General features: G+C 42.7%; 2 protein-coding genes across 7 annotated transcripts in view; one reads left to right on the forward strand and one right to left on the reverse strand.

Annotated features, from left to right (window-relative positions):
• Positions 1-7128, reverse strand: part of RecQ4 (RecQ4 helicase) — a 50571-nt gene extending 43443 nt beyond the window's left edge. The window contains exons 1-10 of one of the 3 annotated variants that reach the window (XM_084589944.1): positions 6932-7128; positions 6806-6839; positions 5739-5794; positions 5506-5643; positions 4446-5446; positions 4123-4352; positions 3575-3709; positions 3355-3483; positions 1520-1612; positions 1270-1406 (exon numbers count right to left, since the gene is read on the reverse strand). In XM_084589944.1, coding sequence (XP_084446070.1) covers positions 1270-1406; positions 1520-1612; positions 3355-3483; positions 3575-3709; positions 4123-4352; positions 4446-5446; positions 5506-5643; positions 5739-5794; positions 6806-6839; positions 6932-7024 — 2046 coding nt within the window. In that variant the 5' untranslated portion in view covers positions 7025-7128. Of the gene's footprint in view, positions 1-1269; positions 1407-1519; positions 1613-3354; positions 3484-3574; positions 3710-4122; positions 4371-4445; positions 5447-5505; positions 5644-5738; positions 5795-6752; positions 6840-6931 lie in introns of those variants that run through there. The other 2 variants (XM_084589943.1, XM_084589945.1) reach the window with 2 other exon arrangements.
• Positions 7129-7331: 203 nt separating this feature from the next.
• grsm (probable aminopeptidase NPEPL1 granny smith protein) overlaps positions 7332-25415 on the forward strand; it is a 54157-nt gene continuing 36073 nt past the window's right edge. The window contains exons 1-6 of one of the 4 annotated variants that reach the window (XM_084589949.1): positions 7332-7445; positions 9058-9208; positions 12655-12837; positions 14857-15117; positions 21767-21848; positions 22114-22256. In XM_084589949.1, coding sequence (XP_084446075.1) covers positions 9059-9208; positions 12655-12837; positions 14857-15117; positions 21767-21848; positions 22114-22256 — 819 coding nt within the window. In that variant the 5' untranslated portion in view covers positions 7332-7445; position 9058. The other 3 variants (XM_084589948.1, XM_084589951.1, XM_084589950.1) reach the window with 3 other exon arrangements.

The following is a 25415-nucleotide window of genomic DNA, read 5'->3' on the forward strand; positions in this document are numbered from 1 at the left end:
CAGTCATCAGTTCACATTCTTTAAAATTGTAATAAAGCACTAGCGAACAACTTGCACATCATTCTTTTCTTGGCGCAGCCAGAGCAGAAAGGGAATGTTTGCATGTTATTACCGTGCTGCTTTTTCGAAGCCACTGTTGGCAGGAAACGTGCCTCCAAGTTCAATGCCAATGATGAAAAACGAGTATGTGCTGCTCACTGAAGCAGTGACTATGCGCTCTTCTCGAGCGCCTGCCTGACGCAGCTAGCCTTGGTGCCGTCATCATTTTGTCAATAGTATCATGGGTGGGATATCCACTGCACTCTGAGCATTCAATTCCCGAATCGAATCCGAAAAGGCTGAATATTCAATCGCGAATATCTCAATACCTATTGTACTTAGGGATATGCTGCAAATTGCTCACTGAAGCAGTGACTATGCGCTCTTCTCGAGCGCCTGCCTGACGCAGCTAGCCTCGGTGCCGTCATGATTTTGTCAATAGTATCATGGGCGGGATATCCACTGCACTCTGAGCATTCAGTTCCCGAATCGGATCCGAAAAGGCTGAATATTCAATTGCGAATATCTCAATACCTATTGTACTTAGGGATATGCTGCAAATTGTACTAGCCTTGAATGATTACAGTCTTCAAAACTGAGACTGCAGTATGCAGCGTAAAGTGAAGAGTTAAAAAAATAACTATCAAAATTCAAAACTTGGCTAATTAATTAACTTTGACTGCTATGTCCTCATCTTGTGTTTGCTGAGCCAAATATACATTCCGTGAAGGCGGCATTCACGATACTATCGGCGCTTTTTTTTTTTTAAATCTATAAACAGTTAAAAAAAGCCTGTATATGTATATCCAAAGGCACAGCACGCAACTTGATTTTAGCATCACAGCCCCTTCACCTCGCAGGTAACCTTGAGTTAAGAATAAACACAGCATGCACATGAAGCAAAATGAATGTGATGCCGACATCAATACTTGAGTAGAAGCATCGGCACTGTGTTACGCACCGCTACTGCATCCAGTTTGATAAAATTTTAAGCTCAATTGAGTTTTTCCTCTTTGAAAATCAATTTTATTTCGCATTATATAGCTATTAGGTGCGGCAAAAGGTAGCAAGCATGGTGGCCTATCAGCTTTTTCTGCATAAAAGTTGCACTGCCAAAAAATATATAGAGATAGAAGCTGCGAGTTATACATAGGAAAATATGGTATATATGCACTATGTCAACAGACTGACATGTCAGGACTAAATAAATAATAAATGACAGACACTTACTTGGTCTTCCATTAGTGAAATCAGTGGTGACACAACCAATGTGATGCATTTCATTTTCTGTGCATAGAGGTATGCTGGCAGCTGGTAGCACAATGACTTTCCAGAACCAGTTGATGAGACTAGCAATGTTGACAAACCTTGAATTACAAAAAGAAAAATAAAATATTCAAAGCTGATTGCATAATGATATTTGATAACACCAGTCAAAAAGCCCTTTTCTCAACGCCGCTACTTAATCTACTGGGCTTACCAGACAAAATTCTCACAATCGCAGCTTCTTGACCAGGCCGGAAATCTGAGAAACCCATTTTATACAGCGCCTCAAAAACGAATTTCGGTGTATCTGAAACATAAAGCAAGAGAAACCAAGAGAAAGTAAGGACATCTGGTATAGTTGGAAGGAAATAATGCAATGATCCCAGGGAATTTAATCTCTCTATTGTCTACCCTTCACTCTGTACATGACTTGTCAATTAGACACAAACAGTCCAACCAAAGCAATACCGTCTCAACATCGTTGAAATATGTGCTATTCTTGCTCTCTTCAAAGCAAAGTTAAATACTATATGTGTTAAAAAAAATAGAAAGTGAAAGAGAATGCAACAAGTAAAAATAAGGAACTGAGTTCCAAATACGGCAACACAGCATGTTTTGGAGATTGTGAAGATCATTTCAGAACTCTGAAATGTCTTTCTAGTGCTCACTAGAAGTGTACTAAAAACAATAGGAAACTTTACGAGTGATGTCAGCTCAAGTAAATTTTTAATCAACGCAACAAGTGCTGTTAACAGTTGAAGCTGCTAGGTTCAACATCCACAGTTGCCTTGAACTCAGATTCCCTCCTTTGTCTTCCCTAAACATGCTACTGTGGAAGCTATGCCACACCTGTGGTTGCTTGCTGTTGCACATGGTGGTCTTACTTGCACCACTGTACTGAGGTGAAGCACAACAGGGTAAGTAACACTGTGCAGCTACCGAGATTGTAGTATAAATCAGAGAAAAGCTGCTGGAAGAATAAACACTTTGCGTGTAGCTTGTGAATGCTACATGCTGCAGCACAGGCCCATTTATCTTGGCCAACATATCTACAATGGTGCAGTTTGCAACCCAATGAGATAACCTGCCGTACTCAACAGGTGGGTTGAGCCACTTTGAGAGAAAGTGTAGAAAAAAGTTTAGTACAGCTAGGCTTACTGGCTCAGTGCATGAATCAGCGAAAGCTGCTATACAGCAGCTTTGGCTTAGACCCATAACCCCACATTCTACAGTGGAAATCCTACTTATATTGTAGCCACCTTCCAGTTGCACCACCCAAGGCCACCTGGGGTCTATAATGCTCTCTCCCTCCTCGCCCCTAAAAGTGAAGACAGGGATTTCTCTTTCTCTACTTTGCAACCGGCTGCCATGGCAGGTGGCTATTAAATTATATTCACTCAATAATTACGGCCTTACAGCTGGCACTGTAGATTCCACGGTAAAATGTCAGGCTGTATATATGGCTAAGACAATCCTATAGCAGCTTTCACAGCAAAAATTCTAATACCTCTGCCCTTATTCTGGGGTTAAAAAGCAACAGCAACTGTGGGCATATGGCAAATGGCATGGCAACTGTTATGCCATGCCATTTCACTCCTTGAAAGCATCCACCAACTTCAAAGCAAACACAGGCCATGCGCACTGGGATTACACAAATGAAAAGGGCTAATTCTTGATAGTGCGCACATCACGGCCCACCTGGATATTATTCCAACGGGCCAGCAGATGATTGAGGTAGTTTTCAACACACAATGATGGTTATGGAGCCCCCACTAGGAGGAAAGTGTTGTATAGCACTCTCACTACAAACAAAAGGCTCGCCATTCGGCAACTCACACAGTGCAGCCCACATGGCAATGCGAGGAATAAAACAAGTTGTTCTTGCTCGACAGCCTAAAACAATTCATCATTAACAACTCACGTGTAGACTCTTTTCAGCTTCCAGATATAAAAGCATCAGTTCAGAAGGTGAAAAAAATTACGAGTACAAATGCTGAAGCGCTGCTCACTATGCACCCTGAATAAAATAAAGTGCTGCAAAAGGCTTGCCTGGGAGTTTGGCACCATGGTCAGCTTTTAGAAGAGGCTGAACGCTTGTTCTTTCACAGTCCTTGGTATGTGCACTAAGATTGCGTTCACTTTCATTTGCAACAGCCAGTACTTTGTCCTGCTTTTCACCTGTGAAAAAAAAAAAAAAAAAATTATTTTGAAGATAAAATGCAGAATGAAATACTGACAACAGAAAAACATATACAAGAGAAATGCGTACAAGAGTTTTCTGAACAGAAGACCTTTGTTAAGGTGCCTGATGTGTCGAGGCATTTAATACCACATGCCATTTGAGCAGCTTCGTCCAATGTGGGCAAATGGATCACTTCAGGCTCACAAGGGACTTCAAAATGGCCTAAAATAAAAGAAAATGATTAACACACACAAAAATGCAAAAACAAATACAGTTGAAAGGAGACTAAGGATCACGTAAGTGATGGGAAGAAAAATGATAGTGCAACAAATGGAGAAAGAGGGCAGCATGCATACACTGGAGAACATGACCAGATAATGTTACAGTTAATATTATTAGGTAGACGCAGACAAGAAAAATAATGGGGTGGACACAAAAAGAAAAATGCTCACAGAGGTTGTGGAAAATGAAGTTGGGCAATTATCAGCAACCGGGAGGCCATACCAAGCATAAGATAGGGATACTTGAAGGTATGCCTATCTTATTTTTTTTCAAGAGGTCTTCGACCCATTAACTATGCCTGCATACTTCTCTATCACTAAAACTCTTTAACAGAGGAACCAGCTTGCACTTACTTGTATCTCCAGGGCAGGACCGTGCCCAATGGCCACTTTTGCCACACTTAAAGCATTTTGTTGCTTCACTTGTAGAAGAGGTGCCTTCCCAAGAAGTTTGGTTCCGTTTGTTCTTCCACTGCTTAAATTTCAGTTGCCGTACATTCACTTTATGATGACCCCGTGAAAACTTCTTTCTTTTCAGGTTAATTCGCACAAAATTCTCATTAAGGCTCTTGCTCCTTGCTGGCCTGAAAATGGAACATTTACTACTTGCACATGTTGGCTATTTCACAAACGCAAATAGATTATAAAAATTCTAAAATGCAATCATTTTTAATCACCTGCTGACATTAGGCTTTCCAGCTTTCTTTGGCTGAACTCCTGAAGAACCATCACACAGAACTGCGTCTTGGGCTGCCACCGATGGCTTGGTATATATTTTTTTACTTTCCCTAGGCTCCCCACAGCCAGAATCATTGGAGATCTTAGCTTTTTTTACTGTCTTTCTTCGTTGCTTCTCTCCACTTGGTGTAGGCGAACTAGTACTGTCCGCTCTTGTTCGTCGTTTTCTATTATGCTTTGCAACAGGAATTTTAGCTACCTCTTTCGAAGAATTGTGTCCTGCTCCAACAGACTCCTCTTCAAACTTGTACACATTCTGTGATGGTTGGCCCAAGCACCCATCAAGCTTGCTTGCTTGGGTTTCTTGATTATTTGCATGTGAAAAACTGTGCTGAGGGTTTTGTGTGTGGTGACTAATGCTGTTTCCGGTCTTCCCTTCTGGCAGTACTAAACGTGAACAGCTAGAATTTCCTTCAGAAGCAATCTCTGAAAGCTTGGGGGAAGGGACAGTTGTCTGTCCTTTTTGTGGAGTTTGAGGAGAAATGGGCTTGAGAAACACATCATCAATTAGTTCTGAGAATGAGGAGTTAATTGAAGAATTTTTCCTGCTAAGCTTTGCTTTCACATAGCCTCGCTCACTGAATCTGCCTCTGTACACACTTGGTCGACATGTTAGAGGCAGTTGGGATGATGATGATGATGATGATGGGCTAACAAATACATCGTCATCAGCAATGCTATTCCTTGACAACCATGCTTCATCCAGACTGTGCTTGTAGTATAGCGTACGTGAAGTTGATGCCATTTTGTGAGGGGACACAGGTGTGCTATCTTCAGCTACAGCTATGCTCTCTTCACTTGGCGTACATTCCTCAGCTTGTTGCTCAACTGCCACAGAGCTGAAGTGTTCCCTGTGCTCTTCTGTCTTTGGGCACACTGGTTCATCTTGCAAACTTTTGGAACGATAACCACACACCTTGAGGGCTTCTTTAGAATGACTCTGAAATGTGAAAAGGCATTTAGGGTTCTTGATGTCTAAGTTACCTTGCTTAGACTTACTGTAACTTCAAATGATGCCAACAGCTTCTCACGAATCCTACTCGTGTAAATATTTGAAATTGGATGTTTTGCTTTTTCCTCAGCTGGTGGCCTTTTCTTGTTCAGTGAGTTGTCCCATACGCCATCATCTGAGGCCACCTATGAACAAAACCAAAGTACACAAACTACATCTCATCTCGTGCTCCTTGAGCATGGTAAAAAAGAAGTTACCCAAACATACAATGAAGGCTTACCGACGCTATATGTTCAGGCACATTTTTCTTGATCTTCCAATATTCAGTGTAAGCCTCTGAAAAAAGTGCATGAATGCTTTACGGCAATGCAAATCACATAACAATATAGCACTGACTGAAAACAGATTATGGGCAAGTGGCTTTGATTATATTCGGTGCTTTAGTGAAGTATGCATGTAGACAGTCCAAAACATACAAGAAGCATATGCCTTCTTGTACGTTTCTGTTTGAAGTACTTATGCAGTTAATTTTTTCCAGCACTCCACTGAGCTCAGGTCAACTGCACATTGGGCTCTTTACACACAAAGAATGTAAGCATTTGTCAAAAGCTTACAGATTGCATGGGGTTTGTTTCTAAACTGTGTAGCGGGGCCCCAGCAGCATAAGTGGAAGTCTTAAATTTCAGTTGGATAAGGTCGCGAATTCCATTTACCTCCAAGAGATTTGGGATTCTCAAAATGAATGACAAGCAGCACAGTGTGGTCCAAAAGCAAACCACTAAACTTTTACCAAACGTTGTATCTCAGGCCAAATTGCCCAAGCTAAAGGTGTGAACTTATGGCTAACTTTGGGAGGAAGCTGTTCTGGAGGCAGTCTTGTACAACATATTTCTTTTGAACGTTGAAGAACACGAGCACCAAAATGCAAATCCAAAATTACGTGCTTAGGGACGGTTATAAGAGGAAGAAGAAAGCCAGTTGCACCCCGCGCCAGTTCTCTTGCTTCCCGACAGAATTAGGAAACATTTGTGCACAAGTTTTTCTGAGAAATATGGTTACTGGATACTGAAAACAGCGAAACGCTTTTCAGATAGGAAAGAACAATTGTTTCAACTCCATGCAGAGGCGCCATTACTGCTGAATGTTAGTACCATGACTGCGGGCCCAGATTTCTGCAATTCTAACAGAGCATGGCAAAAGCATGGCTACACCCACAAGAAAAAGCACTGTATGCGTAAACTAGATCAAATGGCAAAGGAAAAGCGTAACGTTCAATGTGTGCATGCTGGCTCACGCATTTTCTCTTCGCTGTTTGCAAGACAGCTTACAAAGATAGAAAATGTGAACCTGAAATATTGCTTGGTGCATTCTTGATGTCAACCTAAAAGGAAAATAAAAAAGCGCGCGGCCGTAAGGTTTTGGGAAAATAGTAGTCGAAGACACAAATACGATGAGACGATGCAAAGTACTAACAGCAGACGGTTTCCTTCCATGCTCTGCGATAAATGCCTTTTCCCACTCTTTAATTATAACTTTAAGTTGTTGAAGATTTTCACTCGGGTTCATCTTCCCAACAAGGCCTACGTCTCTAGTTCATTTTTCGTAACATTCGCGCGGTTTTACGGTGTTACCGTGTTACTATTTGAGCAAGACTAGGCGACTAGGCTAGGCTTGGTCGCGAGCTTTCAAAATATTTTAATTACAACGTATTGCAAAAATAATCATTGTATCACATATTTAAAACGCATTTTATTATGATTCGTTTTTTATTTATCTCCTAAACGTGAAACAAGAGTGCTTTTGTTCTTGAGATACTTGTGTCCGCTGAGTTTGGCGTTTTTTTTTCTTTTTTTCTTTTTTTTTTTTTGACTGGGTTTATCTTGGAGCGCTGCTGAGTGAGCTGAGTGCTGCTCTGGGTGACTGGGCTCACTTTGGGGCATACAAAGTTAGCGCTGACTAGTAGTGTAATTGTATTCAGGAGAGCAAAGTGAGTGCACCGTTGATTTGAATGTATTGAATGCTGTAACTGAACGCACTGATGGGCGTGCCTTTTCGTCTTCGTTTGTTCATCGGTCCTCGTACTTCGCTCCCCCCCCCCCCCCCTTTTTTTTTTTCTTGCACAATTTTTACTTTCTGGATAAAAAATAATGCTGGGCTTATCATACACTAGATGATAGGCACATACAATTTATTGAGTTCATACTACCTGTAAGTTACTGTATATAGTACCTTGTTGCAAACTAGCAATCGTCGTCTACATGATACGCGAGAACCTCTCGAGCACTCGAGTTCACGCGGAGCGAGCAAGCGAGTTCTTTTGTTCCTGCGTGTCCTCATCGCATATAGAGCTTACATTTATTCGCTTGACGGAGGCGCAAATGGAGCACAGATCGAAACGAGCCTCAGGAAATGGATGCCGTCTCCGGAATCTTACGTAATATTTGAAGTTTCACATTTTTTTTCTGCGTGGAGTTGTTGCCTCGAAAAACTGTCAATGAACCAATCCGGGATTCGATCTTTTTTTTTTTTTTTTTTTTTTAAATTGGCAGTAGTTTAGCTCTGGTTAAACCTGGTACGTTGCGCAAGCAATACTGCAATGGTTGCGCTTAAGGTTCGGCATGTAGTGTAGCTGCAGGTGTAGCTTTACGTGTTTAGCGTGTGATTCTTCTCGTCCTGGTTGTTGATGCCGAGTCATCACTGTCCAAGGCATTCTGAAGACTCCGTGCTAGATCATCACCAGACGTACAAGTGTCTAGAGGTGCACGACGCGCTCGTCTAGCAGCGTCTTGCGCTCGCCGTTTTGCTAGCCGTTCACGTTTTTCAGCAGTCTCTTGAGCCCGTTGCCGTTTTCTGGCTTCGGCGCATCGCCGATGCCTCTCCTTGTAAGACTGCATAGACGCTGATTTACCCCGACGCAAACTCCTATTTCTCTCTTTCCACTTCTGTGAGCGATCGTCTTTTTATTACTGCCCAATTCCTTACCCTGGGCGACGGCCGTCCGCCCCTTGGACTTGAGTGGTGCGTCCCGACCACCGCTTTGGCGCACGTGTCAGGATTTCGACGCGCGCATGCAACATCGGACCTTGCTCGCATCGCATGCGTTGAGAGAGTGCGATCCGGGGAACGCCAGGAGTGCGCGAGGACGGGAGTGAGCGGTGCGTCAGCTTTCGTTCTAATGCTAACACTTCCCCCTTCCCTTCCCTTACGGCGTGGTTCAGGTGTCGACGCAGCTGCGGCTCAAGGTCAAAGACGGCGTCCGCCGGGGATACGCGACGACTCGAAACCTGGCGCAGTATTGCTTACACAATAAAATCAGGCTGGAAAAATTCACGTCACTGGTTTAGTTTAGTGGCAATGATTAATGCGCCATGTACTATTAAACATACCTGTGCTTTAGTTGTGTCACCCGACCGTGATATTTGATGCCTGTAGCTGTTTGCCTACCCCTGCAAGGTATTCAAGTTAAGAGTAGATTGGTAGCAGCGTCTGCTACAAATTGCTAAATGTGGAAGTTGCTCGCATTTTTCAGCATTAAAATGTAGCTGGTTCCTTGAAGGAAATTTTTTCATGCATTTTCCTAACTTCTTCTGTATTCTCAGTATGTGCACCACCGTCATCAAGTTCAATGGACATCTTACCCCAAGTGATCCTCTAGATCATCCTGTTCTCATCGTTGGGCAACCAAAAAACTTTGCGAAAATCTCATATGAGGATGTCAAATGTAAGCTTGAGCCTCGAGTTGGTGAAGAGGTAAGTGTACGCTACTAGAAAAAGAGCAAGAAATTTTGTCGAAGTTTGAAGTAATATCTGTTTCATGCCATTCTTTGCTTGTAACTACGTGTATTCGGACAGGTGCACTTCACTCATGGACTCAGCCAGCATATTTAGCAACTCTTATCCTGTCAGAAGTGTGGTACCATTAAAGCTGGGAGTTGTAACGAAAGCTCATCTTGTGGGGCTAGCCATATTTAAAACATGACAAATTGACTCCAACAACTAGAAAGAGATAATATTATGGCCTCATATTCACGGCATTATTCACACTGGAATGATTGCAGTGATAAACATTGATTAAGTTATGCTTGAGCACGTAGGGTGCGTGCAGGTGGTGGACAGCAACAAGAGGATGGTCGCAACTGTTGTGTTTCAGAGTGTGTTTGATGAGTATTAATTATAGGGGAAGGCAAGGAATCGTCTTTCATGGCTAGCATTTGCACATATCCCCATGTCATTCTTGTTTTTAATTAGTGAATTGCACTAATTTTTGTCAGTGTGTTTATAGGTTGCTTGGAAGTTCTACTTATGCTTACCTCATTGTCGTTGTATGCGTACGACATGCCCTCAAGTATTTCTAATATTTGAAGTTAACATAGTTAATGGCTCCTTTGTGATGAGGCCTCAGATAACAAACACTAAATTTGTAGGAGGTCGAGGGTATGTGCAGGGTGATCCACTCTTTGGATGAACGTGTGAGTATGTAGTTGCACTTTTTGCAGAACTTGTGCATACTGCATGCATGGCCAAGCATTGGAGAAATGCGTCAAAGGAACAGAAGGACGTATAAATGGCACTTCAAACTGGCTGCCTCACACTAGCATGTTCACCCTAAGAGCATGTTCACTACTTTTTGAAGCTGTCCAGTCATCCTGATGACGTCCTTTATTGACCCACATATCCTCACTTAGTCCTAATACAGAGCCTCAAGATATCCTTAGGGCATACAACAATGTATGCCAAAGGACATATTCGGTCTGTTTTTAGGACATAAGATGATGGTTTAGTTCGAAGGATTTGTGGTATTATTGTGTACGGGTTTTCTTTTGCTTCATTTATACTGGATTCTGCCAAATAACAAATTTCGCAGAGTGTTTGCCATGTTCACCAAAATTGTTTGTGACTGGTTCATCAACTTTGTTGGTAACAATGGGCTATTCTTTGCTCATGCTCTTTAGAAAACAGTGATTGTAGTGCTTTATGGACTTCAATTTTGCCTCTTCAGTAGAACTGTGAGGGCACCTGCTGTGCTTAAAAAATCTTTGTCAGACTCTTCAGAAACACGAAGTAGGCTAGAAACTGTTACTTAAGAATTGTGGTGTATCCTCAAGAAATAATTTCTTGTATCGAATTGATTTTCTTTATTAATGTCACTATTGTACACAAATTTGTTTTAATTAAACCTGCAGTTGTAAATAAAGAAATAAAATGAGCCATTTGCTTGAAATAACGCTGTCATGAATTAGATGTTAGTAGGATGTTTGAGAAATTCTCACCATTATGGTGACCAACAGTACAAACAGAGAGCATCTTTTTAGATGATGTGGATTGTGGTATGCTTAAGTAGTATCCAAATCATCCTGTTTTAGATAAAGATATGTTTGGACCATTTGAGGTTGTCCTCAGTACCTTTGATGTTGCCTGGGTTATTTTAAAACTTTGACCAACTTTGGCTTTTTCACAACTTTAATTAGCGTTTTTCTTACAGGCTGCATCACTTATTCGTATGTTTTTCATTACTTGTTGCCTGAAATTTTTTGTCTTACCTGACGCTTTCAGAAGTGTTTGGTTGTAGTGACACGTTTCCTAAGTTTGACTCTCAGAAAAGAAAGGCATCTTTCACATTGACTTGAATGCTCTACATTTGTTTGGCTTTGAAGTAAAACTATACCATATCTTTTGGTTAGAATATTCATTTGGTTTTAGGCAATTTTTCGAATGAAACAGAAGTTTGCGTACTGAACGCCGCTTTGTCGACATTTATGATGGTAAAAAAATTGACATTTAGTGTCAAGTTTTAAAGATCAGTAAAGTTTAGTAAGTACGGAGTTTCACGATGTATTATTTCTCAATTTGAAATCAATACCACTCCGTAGACTTTTTTTAGGTTCAGAGCTACTGGAATGGCTAAAATAAATTTTCGGCATTGAAATGCATCAAAACCCAGTTGAAACAAGGTAATCAGTGTTAACCTTAAGGTGTGCTTTATATTCATGCATGGGAACAGCATTAAGATGCTTCAGATTGCATTTATGCTAATTGTACCGAGTAAATTCACTTGTTTTGTAGCGGGGACAAGCATGAGGATGAGCTGGGTGTCCTTCTAGTTTGCTGCTTCATTTAGATTAGAATCTGGTCCTCTGTGGAATAATCACATTTTTCTTGCTATGAGCTGTTTTTGGCTGAGCTTATTTTGATTTTCATGTCTGTGTCCACTATTATTGGGCCATTAAATTAAATGGTTCTAAGTTATAGAAAAAATTATTGCAACATGACAGCATATGTAAACCTGAAAATGAAATTTTTAATATTAGCAGTTGCCTGTGATAAACGTTTCATCAGCTTTGTTGTTTTATACTAAGATGTTTAGTGCCATGGAGCAGCATGAAGGGGTACAGACAGAAGCAAACATTCAGTGTCTGTGTAACTTATCAGCAAACAAATGTAGGGAAACTGAGGCACTTGCTGTGAGATGCATAGGAAAGGAGCCAACAGCATAGAGGATTTTTTTTTTTTTTTTTGTAGTCGATCACTGTGAACTAATAATGTAATTGCACTATTGTTTCACTTTTATCAACTAAAGAAAAAATCCTATTCTATCCTTGGTGTCAGTAGCTGTTGGCTTTTTTTGCATGATCTGTGTCTTGATGTCTTTATTTGGTTTCCAGCCTTTTAAATACTTTGTTATTTTAAACTTTCCTGATCTAGTGTTTTCTATATTTTTTCTCTGAAGAAGAGAGTATGTTTAGCTTCTATAATACCTTTAAAAGCATGTAGCACCATATTATTTGGAAGTCATTTTTTGTTGCAAGTCCTACTTGTGCAATTTTAATGCAAAAATATTCAGTTCAACATCGCACATTGCCATTTTAACAAGATATGTGACTGGCTATTGGCAAGTGAAAGCCCCCGAGTTACTACTCAGTGTGTTCTTATCATGTGAAGCTCTTGTCCAGTGAACTGCACAAGTTGACCTTGAGGAAAGCATTGAAAATCGTGCGGGAAATTATGAACAAGCGTTATTTCTAACTGCGGTCACAGGGTAGGCACATTGAAAACAGGTATTAAGTCAGTGCCGCCCTTTTTTTTCGTTCAGTGCATATTTGAAGGCATTAGTACTGTTCTGTTATGGCTATTGTTTTTGCTTCCATGGCATTTATCATGTGAAGTAACTATCACTTGCTCATTTTCTTTTCTTTAAGATGTTCAAAGCAGCTGTAGTCTCACTACACCTATCACCTACTGACAACTGCTGCTTGTACTTGAACCTGGCCACTGTGGCTGCATTGCCAACAAAGTGTTCACGCCACAACACACCTTCACATGCTCATTCTCTCACCAAACTGGTTAAAAACCTTACTGCTGGAGTGGATGAGTACATTGTGGTAAGTCCCGATTACAGTTGGCGCCTGTGCCTTGAGGTTAAAACTTGTATGGGAGGAGCATGTTGAGGCATGCTTTGTTGATACCTACGCAAAGTACATATATTATGGTGAGGCTACCCAAACGTAATAGAAAATAATATGCCTGTGCCACAAAGAAGTACAGTCTTTGTCAAAAGTTTAGAGCCTTGCATGCTTTGTTGATACCTACATAAAGAAGTACAGTCTTTGTCAAACATTTAGAGCCTAGGTGGTCTGCTTCAAAGCCATGCAGTGACTCCTTTTGCATTTGTAGAAGTCATTATTGTTGTTGGAAAGGGGAGGACAAAAAATTATTTTTACCTTCAGGTGATTTTGAGCATCAGGAGTGCATAACAAGTCACACGGTGCAGCTTGGGAGCAAACACCGTGGGATCTAGACGTTTTAAGAAAGACTGTACTTGGTTGTTTACTTGCTTGTGCACCAATACTCATTAAATAATTTTTGTAGTTAGCCATGGCAACCTTTCATTGTCATTCCAAGTTTATCTTGAGGTTCTTTATTGTATATACCTAAATGATAGTACATTGAGAGGAGAGTTTATAAAAACAGGTCTCTGAGTCATTGACTGTTGTGGGATCTCTTGTAGTTAACAGGTGGGCAGTAGTGCTCAGGGGTCACCAAGGAGGAGCAATGGATGTCATTGAACTTGGCTACCTGATCAAAATGTTTGTTGAAATGGAAGTCTGCTGAACTGAAAATGCAGCCTATCGTTTTGATAAAGTAAATATCAAGCCAGGGATGTGGTTTCTAAAGACTTTATTTCACACACAAAAAAAAAGCCTCACATGCATTGAGTACTTGGCACTTTTGATAAAATGCAGTAATTTTGCGATGAGCTTATGTATTTGCTCCCGACTACTGTCCGGAGTTCCCGGGTTCGAACCCGACCATGGCGGCTGCGTTTCGATGGAGGCGAAACGATGTGGCGTCCGTGTGCTGTGCGATGTCAGCGCACGTTAAATATCCCCAGGTGGTCGAAATTACTCCGTAGCCCTCCACTACGGCTCCCCTTTCTCTCTTTCCACTTTCACTCCCACCTTCATCCCTTCCCTTATGGCGCGGTTCAGGTGTCCACATAGCAAGTGTGACAGATACTGCGCCTTTCCCTTCCTGTGAACCAACTATTATTATTATTATTATTTTTACCATTGTAACTGTGCATGTCTGTTGGTGTTCCTATGCACCTTTTTTAGTATGAATACCTGCCAGGTGTCAAAAGCTTCTGACTTCCATGGACACATTAGCACCTGTCTTGCCCAAATTTGCATGCCATTTTTTTAAAACGCACTATTTCTTTATTTCTTTCAAAGATTGAAAGTGAGGAAAGTGCACTATCCGATTTTTTCTATTGCTGTTTAAGCCACAAGCCAGTACGTGACCAAACCAAATTAAAGCAGATATGGCATCCACACTTTTGCAAATGGAAGTATAACACTGAAGTTTTGAAAACTGGGTAGTTTCATAAGCTGTGCTGGAAGCTTTGGGGATAAATATTGCTGCACCTGTGCTGAAAGGATGCATTCTGACCAGAAGCATTATGTTACCGATTCCTTGCATGTTGAACTGAAAGTTGCAATGTGCTGACTTATTCAGTTGGATGCAATAAATTAAGGAATTTTTAAAATCTAGCTGGAAAGCTTAGTAAAGTGTCAACTAATTAATTAGTATATCACATATATTTTAAGTCTGGTGCAAAAGTGAGTAAAAGCTACAAACAAAGCCAATGTTTGACTAGTAGTTAGTCGTTACTAGAAGCTAGCCTGGGCCTGTATTTGTTTTTTTCTGGCCACTGTATGAGTACAGTAAAAGCGAGCAGGTCATTATTAACTGCTGGTAATTCTGGTGCTGCATAAGCTAGATAAAAGCTTGCTTTTCTGGCCTTTGCTACAATTAATTTCAGGGGCCCTATAATTTATATGGTGACCTATATCGTATTCATTACAGTAATTTTACACCAATTTTTCTCCACATCTCCACAGGTGATATGTGAATGGCAAGATGTGTTTGCCAGTGCATGTGCTATTGCTAGAGCATTCCCAGTGTACAGCCGGAAGTCAAGTGGTAGTCCAGGATCGCATAGTGTGATGGTAGAGTTTCTGCTTGTCGATGGAGGAGGCGGAGCTCGCCATTTGGGAGAGCCAGAACTGCGCTGCCTCAGTGCAGCTGCCGAAGGCATTCAGCTGACAGCGAAGATCGTTGATACACCTTGCCAAGAAATGAACACAGAGGCTTTTATCAAGGTAAGGACATCACTTGATCTGGCTAGTTCAGTGAAGTTTAGTTCAGCTAGGTCATTGCCTAATTGAACTGTACAGGGTCGTCCACTCTTAATGCTAACAAGCATGCTTCCTACTAAGCACCATTGTGTCTGAGGTGGCTGCAAATTGAAGCAAAGTAGTGCAGGCTCAAAGCAACCTGAGGCGGGGCTTTGTATAGTCAGCAACTGCTTGAATGCATGGTCTAATAGGAGGCAGTGTCGCCTGAAGAGAGCATGCTTGTTCGCATTAAGAGGGGACGACCCTGTAGATACAACAAAGCTGCAAGCATTTTCATATGAATGTGCTGCTAGGATAGAGATGATGATGTTGTGCTGAAAGGAGCACAGCAACCCATATAATGGTGTGTAGGAAAGTTTTGCTTTTCAGTGAGCAAATGAAGGGAGGGTGTGTATGCTACTTGCATGTCTTCAAGCACAATGTGAAGCTTGTAAGCCTCACCACGGCTCACAATGTAGAAGGCCATTTATACGTGGCACTTGTTGAGCTTTTTACATTGGCATTAGATGATGAGTATTGCTATAGTCCTTACACACATACCTTTGTCTGCTCTGTCAGTGAGTCACTTATATTGTCACGCCCGTAACGTGAGCAAGACTTTCTGGCAGGTTTGACAAGCAGAGGGACAGTAGCACAGTCACTACCATACAAGGTCCAACGGAACGCGCACCCCTCGAACTCCTCTTCTTTCTGCCTTTTTCTGGCTTTTCTGAACACTTCTTAACAATTCTCTCGTCGCATATGAAGCCCTCCGGGCGAGTCACTCATCAGGACGATGATGGCAAGGTTTCAGTCTCTCGACGTAAGTGACCTCAGTGCGTGCCGAACGTCGGCCACTTTTGGTGACGCGCACAATCTGATAGGTAAAGTCACTAATTTTGTACAAGATCACGTAGGGACTGGTACAGCGCGCGAGCATTTTCTGGCTTGAACCACGCTTCTGTGTTGGGCTCCAAAGCTACACCAACTCGCCAGGGATATAGGCAATGTAGCGGTGATGGTCGTCGTAGTGGGATTTCGAGAGTTGTTGCGAGGCGAGCATTCTCAGGCAGGCTATTTGGCGAACTTCTTCAGCCCGGCAAAGGATCTCGGCAACCCCAGGATTGGCGTCTGTGAAAAATGGAAGGATGCTGTCGAGGGTGTGTCGAGGAGAGCGGGCATACAGAAGAAAAAGCGGACTGTAACATGTTTCCTGTTGAGCGGTATTGTATGCATATGTTAAGAATGGTAGTACAGAGTCCCAATTTTTGTGGTTGGCGGCGATGCACATGGAAAGCATGTTGGTGATTGTCTGGTTGGTCCGCTCGGTCAGTCTATTTATTCGAGGATGATAAGGTGTAGAGTGTCAAAAATGCGCTGTGCACAAGCGAAGGAGTACTTCTACAACATTCGCGGTGAACTGGGGATCTTGGTCGCTAATCGACACTTGTGGTAACCCATGGCAAAGTATAACAAAGTGTAAAAGAAAGAGTGAGACCTGATGTGCTGTAGCCGACGAAAGAGCTGTCGTTTCACAATAATGCATGTAATAATCAGTGCAGATAACGATCCAGCGGTTACAGTCAGATTTGGGAAAGGGCCTTTGTAGGTCTATGCCGACCTGGTCAAACGGAGATCTTGGCGGCTTCACAGGATGTAGGAGACCAGGGAGAGCACCAGGAGGACATTTGTGACTGGCACCCTAAGCACAGCTAGCCATATACTTCTCGGTGGTTTCCCACATCCGCGGCCAATATAAACATTCTTGGATCCGATGGAGTGTCCTCACGGATCCCAGGTGTCCCGAACTGGGATCATCGTGCATTGTGCGCAAAATCGAGGATCGTAGACTGTGAGGTACCACCAGAAGGTAGCGGAGGCCAGTGCTACAATAGTCCTTCTTATAATCCGCTACGTGCACAAAAAGAGTGGGAAGTTGCGGAGTCCTGTGCAGCGGTAAAGAATGGCTTCAATTTCTCGTCCTGCCTCTGCTCAGTGCGGAATGTGTGGACATCAGGGAACGGAGGTAATACTGCGGCAGTATAATCGTCAAAATTGTCGGCGTCACATTCTGTCGTCGCAGTCGGCAGACGTGAGAGACGGTCAGTGGCAGCGTGCCGGTGTCCGCTCTTGTATGACACCGTGTAATCATATTCTTGCAACCGGATTGCCCACCGCGCAAGGTGGCCAGACAGGTCGCAAAGTGTTTGTAGTCACACAAATGTATCTACAAGCATCTCTCAAATTATTTACCTAAATGTATTGCAGAAATACTTTAATAGCTGTGCTCAAAGTTTTCATTAGGGAGTTTCATAATCATCCTTAAAATTTTTTAATTCAAGTGAGATTTGTGGAGGTTTATTTCGGTAATCGCTGGCTGTGTGGGTTATGCCTCGACGCAATCCCCCATCTGAATTAAAAAGAGCAGGCCCGCCCATTGTTCGAATTAATGAGCGTCTGGCGCCATCGACTTATATGGGTGTCGGTCAGGACTATGCCTCTAGTTCGAATTATCGGAATTTCCGAATTTACTGTATTAGCCTGTATTTGTTACCTCATATTTGGTTATGGCAGGGATATGCTGGAAACATGCATTGTTTGTTTTTGCTGGACTCTGTGGAAACTGGCTGTTGCCATGGCCAAAACATAACTTTGACTCCATCCCTCCCTCCTAGCCCTTTTACCTTGTTGACCTCTGAAAACAGTGGTATTAGCTTTGAGGTACGGGTAATGTTTTTCAGTGACAGATTTTAAACTTCTCAGGATTGGTTAGTACGTTCTGAAGATCCATAAAATGTATTTGCTGGCGTGGCTTTTTTTGCATTGGCTAAAAATTCTGGATATTAGAGTGGACAATCCTGCAAAAATGTGCCTAATTGTGCATTAATTAAATATAGTTAGGCTGGCAACCAGAATTTGTTGAAATAAATAATGGCTACCTAGAAATGACACACCTCTGTCAGAAAGCAGCTGTTGACTGATCGCACTTTGAACTCTGTCTGTTCCTTTCCTGTTTGCTGCTGCTGCAAGCTTTGTCAGTAGTTGCATGCAAGCAGACTAGTAGAACAGAAGGAGAGTTTACAGTTTAGGAGTACTTGGACATTGAACTTCTAATTTCTCTATTCATGCTTGCTACTTGCAAGAAATTCATGTGGTCAGATGATGCTGCTAAAGAATGGCATGTTGATTACAAGGTGCTCTCATGGCCAGCAAAGTGTTGGTCCAGGGGTCCTGTAACATTTATTTTACTTCTTGTCAACTTTGCACTCACAACGGACATTTATTTTTCTCAACTGTGAAAATGAGTTTCAGCAGGACGGATGAATAGTCACTTCTTTTTCCTGCAAGCCGAAGACAGTGTTCTGTGCTGATAGTATGTAGTATCAGTGGAATTTCATCTCGGGCGTGGTGCTCACTTTTTAGTTTTGGAAAGAGTGAAAACGCAATTATTTTTTATCAAAGGCATGAGGTAAACTGACTGCAACCAGTGGTTCTATAAAGTTTCTCTCTTTATAAAGGCTAATTTCTTTAATAGTTAAAAGACTCGGATTAGACATATTTGGATATGGCATTTAGTGAATAGTCAGAAAGCGATGGCAGCATCAGTTAGACACGGTAGCACTAAACATGCTATGACCGTTAGTATCACTTCTTTGGTGTGTTATCCATAAAATCTCCACATTCTACTTTTGGTTATTGAAGCTGCTGTCATGGGCCCCAATTTCCAGTTTTGTTGTTTTTGGCCCTACCCAAATGGTCAAAATGCTGGAAGATGTGACAGCTTGGATGCAGAAAAAGTGTTGAAAAAAACAAAACAAAACTGAATGGTGGCATAGTATTTATTCAGGGACCTCACCCAACAAGATAAATAACCTGCATCGCGGCGCGCTCTGAAGCAAAGCCATAGCGCTTTAGAAGATTTGGCAGTGTGACAACCATGCCACAAATGTATGGGACGGGGTGGTCGCTTTTGTGTTGACTGAACCGCAACAGCACAGAGGGCGCTACCAGCAACAGGGAGGCTAGCCGGCTAGGCAGCCACATGTGCATGCTGTGCGGCAGGGTGGATACCGTGCGCAATGTGCATTGCCTTGGGTTGTTAGCAACAACTTTTTACACATTATGTGTCACTTAATGAGGCTCATTCCTGTTTGTAAACATAGTTTCTTTTCCATTCTGGCCCATCAACAACACCTCGGGAAAGCAGCATGACAGGAGTTAGGCTCCAGATAAAACAGCTTGGAGAGTGATGTATGGATTCAAGCTCACACAGCGTACTTCATTCACCATTCACGTACATAGCTTGCTTTTGAATTCTCAGAGCACCTGCTTCTCGTTTTGGAATGTGTGGAGGCGGGACATATGAAGAAAGTCATACAGCATGTAGACTCGAGCACTGACTAAAGCTGACCATCAATAACCCCATCTGCAAGACAGCCCAACAGGAATATTCCATTGTTTCACACGCAAGTACGCTGACTACAATGCGTCACCTTTATATACAAGGAACGTCAGCATTTAGCACAAGTAAAGCGTGGATTACCCCGCTGCAGCTAGAGATGAGGAAATAGAAAGGTGAATGAAAAACCTTTAAGTAAATGAGGTAATCAATGACAGAACACTGTGTCAGGAAAGGTTGAAAGAGTAGGAAGTAAAAGTTGCATGGGGGAAAAGAATGTGTGCGCTTATTAATTAGCAAGAGAGAAGGGAGTTGGTGGCACCATGAAAATAGCTTCTGTGACGGTGAACAAAGGGTTTAAAGCATGTGGCATGGTAAATGCACAACAGAAAAGAAGCAGGCAGCTAAAAAAAAAAAAAAACAAAAAACAAAAAAACAGCCGAGCCTTAGAATCAAATGAAGGTTTTGAAAGAGGAAAGCAGTGTACAACAAGCAGGCTATAAGCGAAGCATGGAACTGAATGCTTATAAAGAATAAGTATTGAAATTTAAGGCTAAACGGTTTCGGTAATCTGCACACTAATGCAACAATAGCCCCCTTTTTTTTTTTTTTTCTTTCAAGAAGTGGAAGATGCTTTTAGCAGGTAGCTTTCTAAATCCTCAGATGTGCCCACTTAAGGCTTTTAAATTGGATGCACTTTAGTGTGAAATGATGTGACTATAACTTGTCCCCGAGAATGCTTTAATGTTAGCTAGTTTTTATTCCTCCAGCAATACGCATATCATAATCGCCTCTCAGAAAATTGCTCTAGAAGTGATGTTTTGATGCTCATACGAAATAAGAATTTCAAATCACAAGTCAGCTGAATGAAAGGAGCTGGTCTTCTACCCTTCAATATTCCACTTTTTTCGAAGGCTGTGGGTGCCTGTTGGCAGTGCAAAAACAGATCTTCCAAGAATTCCATTCGCACCACTTTACCAGGGCGCATTACATAGTTTTGTGAAGAAAACAACAGTGGAAGGCTTAAGTTTATGATAATACTAATAATAATCGATACAGATCTTTGTGTCAGTGTAGTGAAGGGAATAATTTACGCTTCTGTTTATTTTATATTCTATAAGTAGCCATGTGAATTACTGGTGCTTATGGAACACGCTAAGGAAACTTCAAAAAATGATGGCATTCTTGGAAACAGTTCATCGTCACACTCACTCCTGGCCTGTCTCGTGTTGCTTCATTCTAAGGTTTAGACTTCACACCGGGTACAGTAAGACTTCTAGCTGAAAGAATTCACTGGCCAGATCTGTCCTTTAAAATCTTGAAATAGGAAAAACAGCATGGACCTTGCACTAAATGTATCGCTTACTAGTATTTTCAGCTTATAGTATGGTTTTCATATTATTAACCACTCTGTTCTTCCTTGTCTTTTCTTTGTTTTACACTGCTGTCCCCTTCCAGAGCCTTCTTTACTGCTTCTCTTTTCCCTCCATCTTTTGTTTTTGTTTTTACTTGCATCTTTCTTCTTTGCTGCCCATTTGCCATGCCACATGCTTTTTCAACTTGTGTTCACCTTCGCGGAAGCTTCGACGACACAACCTACCACCACCCCCTTTTTTCTCTCCCTGGTATAGAGACGTTCTGCAGCTTAGCAGTAACAGCAACTTATTGCAGTTCTTGCATATAAAGAAATATCTGCTCAGAGGTCCGATCACAGCAGGAACTTTCATTAAGTGATGTTGTGATGGCAAGTAGTCACGACAGCTTGCTGCTATAGCATGGCAACGAATCTGCATTGTGTCGCAAGTGAGTGCACACTGTGTTTTGTGAACCAGCGAGTTGCCTGTTGTTTACCATTGGCGATTGGCAGCTGCAAAAGCATGCGCATATGCATACAATAATTTTCTTCATTAAATGCACTTCTTTGTAGGTGCAGGAAGGACCGTCCGAAATATTGTTAGTATTTATTGAAGTCTACTGGATAAATAGAGCAACTTTTGATGTGGTCTCTGGTACTCAGCTTAAATAACACTGAATTCTTTTCTCGTGTTCCATTTATCAGCAAATAGCAATAGTGCTGCGGCAACTGGAACACAGTGACACCTTAGTCACAACCCGACACATTTGCTGACAAAAAGTTTGGTACTGAATTTGTTACTGCTTTCTGATTTTCATCTTGAGATGAGATTCATTATGAAATTTTTTTTTTCTGTGTGCTGCTTTCTTCTTCACTTCCAGGAGGTGGAAAACGTGGGAAATGCCTTAGGACTCAAGCCCACCATAATAAAGGGAGAAGAGCTTAATACCAGGGGCTTCGGAGGTTTGTATTGTGATTAGTTCTCAACTTGTTTGCTATCTGATGATCAAATTCAATTTTCTAGAGTTGAGGTACTTTTGTTGCCAGTTTTGAAAGTATGTTCAACCTCTGGTTGCATCATTGCTTTGCTGGCACTAACGTAGTGAAAATCAGCGAAACTATTTTCTGAACTTTTCTCTTCTTGAGCTTGTTGAGAGGCATATAAGGTGTTTGAATGCTGAAATGGTTTATTGCTGGAAAGGTTAACATTTAAAATACCTGTTGTCAGGCCTCTACTCTGTAGGTCGTGCAGCCCTACACCCACCTGCTCTTGTCGTCTTGAGTCATACACCAGAGGGCTCCCAAGACACCATTGCTTGGGTTGGCAAAGGCATTGTTTATGACACAGGAGGACTCTGCATCAAGTCAAAGGTATTTCTAGGCAACTTTTTTTCTGTTTTTTGTTCTTTCAAATACAGTCAAACGCCAATGTAATGAGCATGATTATGAATTATTGGCTATATCGAACTCTTCCCAAGTATCTTTTTATAAACATATGTAATTTTCACTTTGTACAGTTGCAGACGGAGTTTTTAAACCCTGCGGGACCTGGGAAGTGGCCTGAATACAGTCGAACCCGGATATATCGAACTCGAAGGGGATCACGAAATAGTTCGATATATCGATAATTCGAAATACAGAAATGGGCTTGTGACGGCACTTACGATGCAAAAAAACGATATTGTATTTGTCGCGTAATCAACCCACTCGCATAATGAACCTATCTTTCACTTTTGCACCCGAGAATTAAAAAAAAAAAAAGTGTTAAGGCCAGCTCGCTCACATGCAAGCGACTGAGTGATCTCAGTGACGAGCGGCAGCGACAGAGCAAAAAATTTCAAACTTGTTGGAACAGCGTTCCTCTCGCTGCTCAAGCCACCTCAACAGCTCAAAACAAGGTTTCTGTGTTGCCGCGGTGGCAGAAATCGCGAGCATTTTCGCTTGCATGTCGATGGCGCGCGTCAGTCCGTTTGGGTCGTCTCATCCACAACTCATTGGCAGCGTGCCAAGATGCTGCGCAGCGATAACGTCAGAGCGTGTTTATCTTTTGATAGCTCCTGCGGTGGCGGGGAGCGAACTTGACAGAGTGCCCTTTGGATACAAGCCTGGTTTGATTTATCACGCCGCGCTTGGGGCGGGCGTCATGATCGCAGCAGCCGACCACGTGCTTTCGTTGATTCATACATGCAAGGATAAACTATAAAAAAAATAATAATAAATGACTCCCGCCAAAAAAGAAGAAGAAAAAAAATACCTGCCGCTTCTTAACGTCCGCAGCCGCCATATCTTACAACGATAAGAAAGGATGACTCTCGCAAAAAACAAAAACAAAAAACAGAGAGAGCTGCCGCTTCTTCACATCCGCAGGCCAGCCGCCGCCGCGCGCAGAGGTTTAGAGGGTTCGCAATTAACACACGCTGGAGAAAGTGTCCGACGTCTGTCTGAAAACAGACTGAGCTGGCTTGGTGCATGCGTAGCGCGTGCTGAAGGAGAGAGATAGCTTGGCAAAAGAATGGGCACACCCACGCACATGGCTTGCAAATGCCATGTGTTGGCGCGTGGGAAACGATTACTGTAGATGCGCGCGCCTTTGGGGAATGGGCACGGCGTTGCCCAGACCAGCCGTCGCCGAACTGTCCCCTCTCATTCCTTCCACGGGTGGCTTGAAAACGTTCCGCGGCAAACGGCCAAGGGTGATGCGATCGTCGTTGGGGGAGGCACACTTTCCAGTGCGTTGTGCGGAGTTCGATATATCGAACGACCGGTGAAATTGAGTTCGATATATGACGCGGCTTTCCTATACTTTTACATGGGATTTTCAAGGGGATATTCCGTGAGTTCGATATAACCAAAATTCGATATATCCGGGTTCGATATAACCGGGTTCGACTGTAATTGGACAGTCTACAAAATTCATGAACTTGAAAAAAAAAACATCGCTTTTCTTTTAAAAAATCAGCTTTAAAGTCCTGAACTCCGCCGTTTCCCACTTTTCGTTTGTAAGCCAATAATAAAGTTATAGCATAGCGTGTTCCGCCTCTGCGCACTGCCTGTGCTCACTGGTTGTGCACGTGATGATTGGTCCTGACGTGGCGGGCGTTTGTGCTGCCAGGAAGCATGCTACTCCCTCAAGGCGCTCTGCACCCCTTAACGCTCCGCGAAAGCGGATTGCTCTGTGCTTTAACTCTCTACTTATACAGTCGAAACCCGCGATAGCGAAATCTCGAGAATACGAAATTCTCGCCGCAACGAAATATTTCCGAGATCCCGGCAAATGCCCATAGGGGCCAATGTATTTCGTATCTCTCGGTAACGAAACATTTTTTTACCGCAATCCCACGATAACGAAATTTGCTGCAGCGTCGGTCCGCATACTGTCTCCCATATTATGAATAACAGCGTCAAAAAAGCACTCAAATTGAGCAAACTGCAATAGCGCGCTTGCGTGGCTACAGCGAGAGCATTGGCGCCTGGCAACCTTGCAGCCGGAACAACTTTAAAAACTTTAGCCACCTTGAGCCGGTGCTAGCCACCATACCGGCACAGCGCGTGTCCTCTGTGATCGGTTCCGCGTGGTTGTTTATATCGGAGGCTATGTTCAGGGAAGGCAGCCTCGCAGCGACACCATCAGGGGGCGACACTAGATCATCAGCGCTGCACTTTTAGGCCTGCGAGCGGTGCACATGTGTTCGTTGTGTGTGGTGGCGGTGTGTATGAGCAGCAGTCCGCACGTTTGCGTTTGAGATGTCTCCGCCAGCCAAAAAACGAAGATTTTTGTCTCTGCAAGAGAAGGCTGCCATCATTGCTCAAGCAGAAAAAGGCACACCCATCAGACATCATGCGTGGACGAGTCGCCAAATGAAAGCGTGCATGAAGAGACACTTCACGATGACTGTGCTGCCAGTGCAGTGCCACAATCGCTGGCCAACGCATGGGGTGCACTTTGTGCTGTCGACACCTATGTTGTTCCAGATGGCCTCAGTGTCGATAATTTCGTTCGCGCTGATGACGACGTAGTTGTCCACGAAGAAATGACCGATGAGGCTATCATCAGCAGCGTGTGCGAAACTGACGACACCGAGGACCAAGGTCCACAACATGGAGAGACGGTAAGCCCGAACCCGAGGAATGTGTTGGACGCCTTTGACACGATCCGGTCGTTCTTAGGCGCACACTACGACGACGTGGCAATGGATCACTTCTTGCAGTGTGAGAATAGAACCATGAAGTTGCTGCAAGGCAAGGCTCGGCAAACTAAGCTGACTAACTTTTGGCAATAAATTTTCTTTTTGCGGGCTGTTTTCTATCTTTTCTGTCTCATTTTCGCGGCAACGAAATTCTCGCGAAAGCGAATTTTTTTGCTGTCCCCGGCGATTTCGTTATTGTGGGTTTCGACTGTAATCTATCACCCAGCATCATGTTTTCATCATGTCCGCACCACTCCACCTCATGAGACAGTGCAGCATAGTTTCAAGTCATGCCCAAGCTAGTGCACACACTGCGCCTAGCAATAATATTCGATTATTATAT

Source organism: Amblyomma maculatum, chromosome 1 (genome assembly GCF_055883805.1).
Source record: "Amblyomma maculatum isolate TAMU_Amacu chromosome 1, ASM5588380v1, whole genome shotgun sequence".
Lineage (NCBI taxonomy): Eukaryota > Metazoa > Arthropoda > Arachnida > Ixodida > Ixodidae > Amblyomma > Amblyomma maculatum.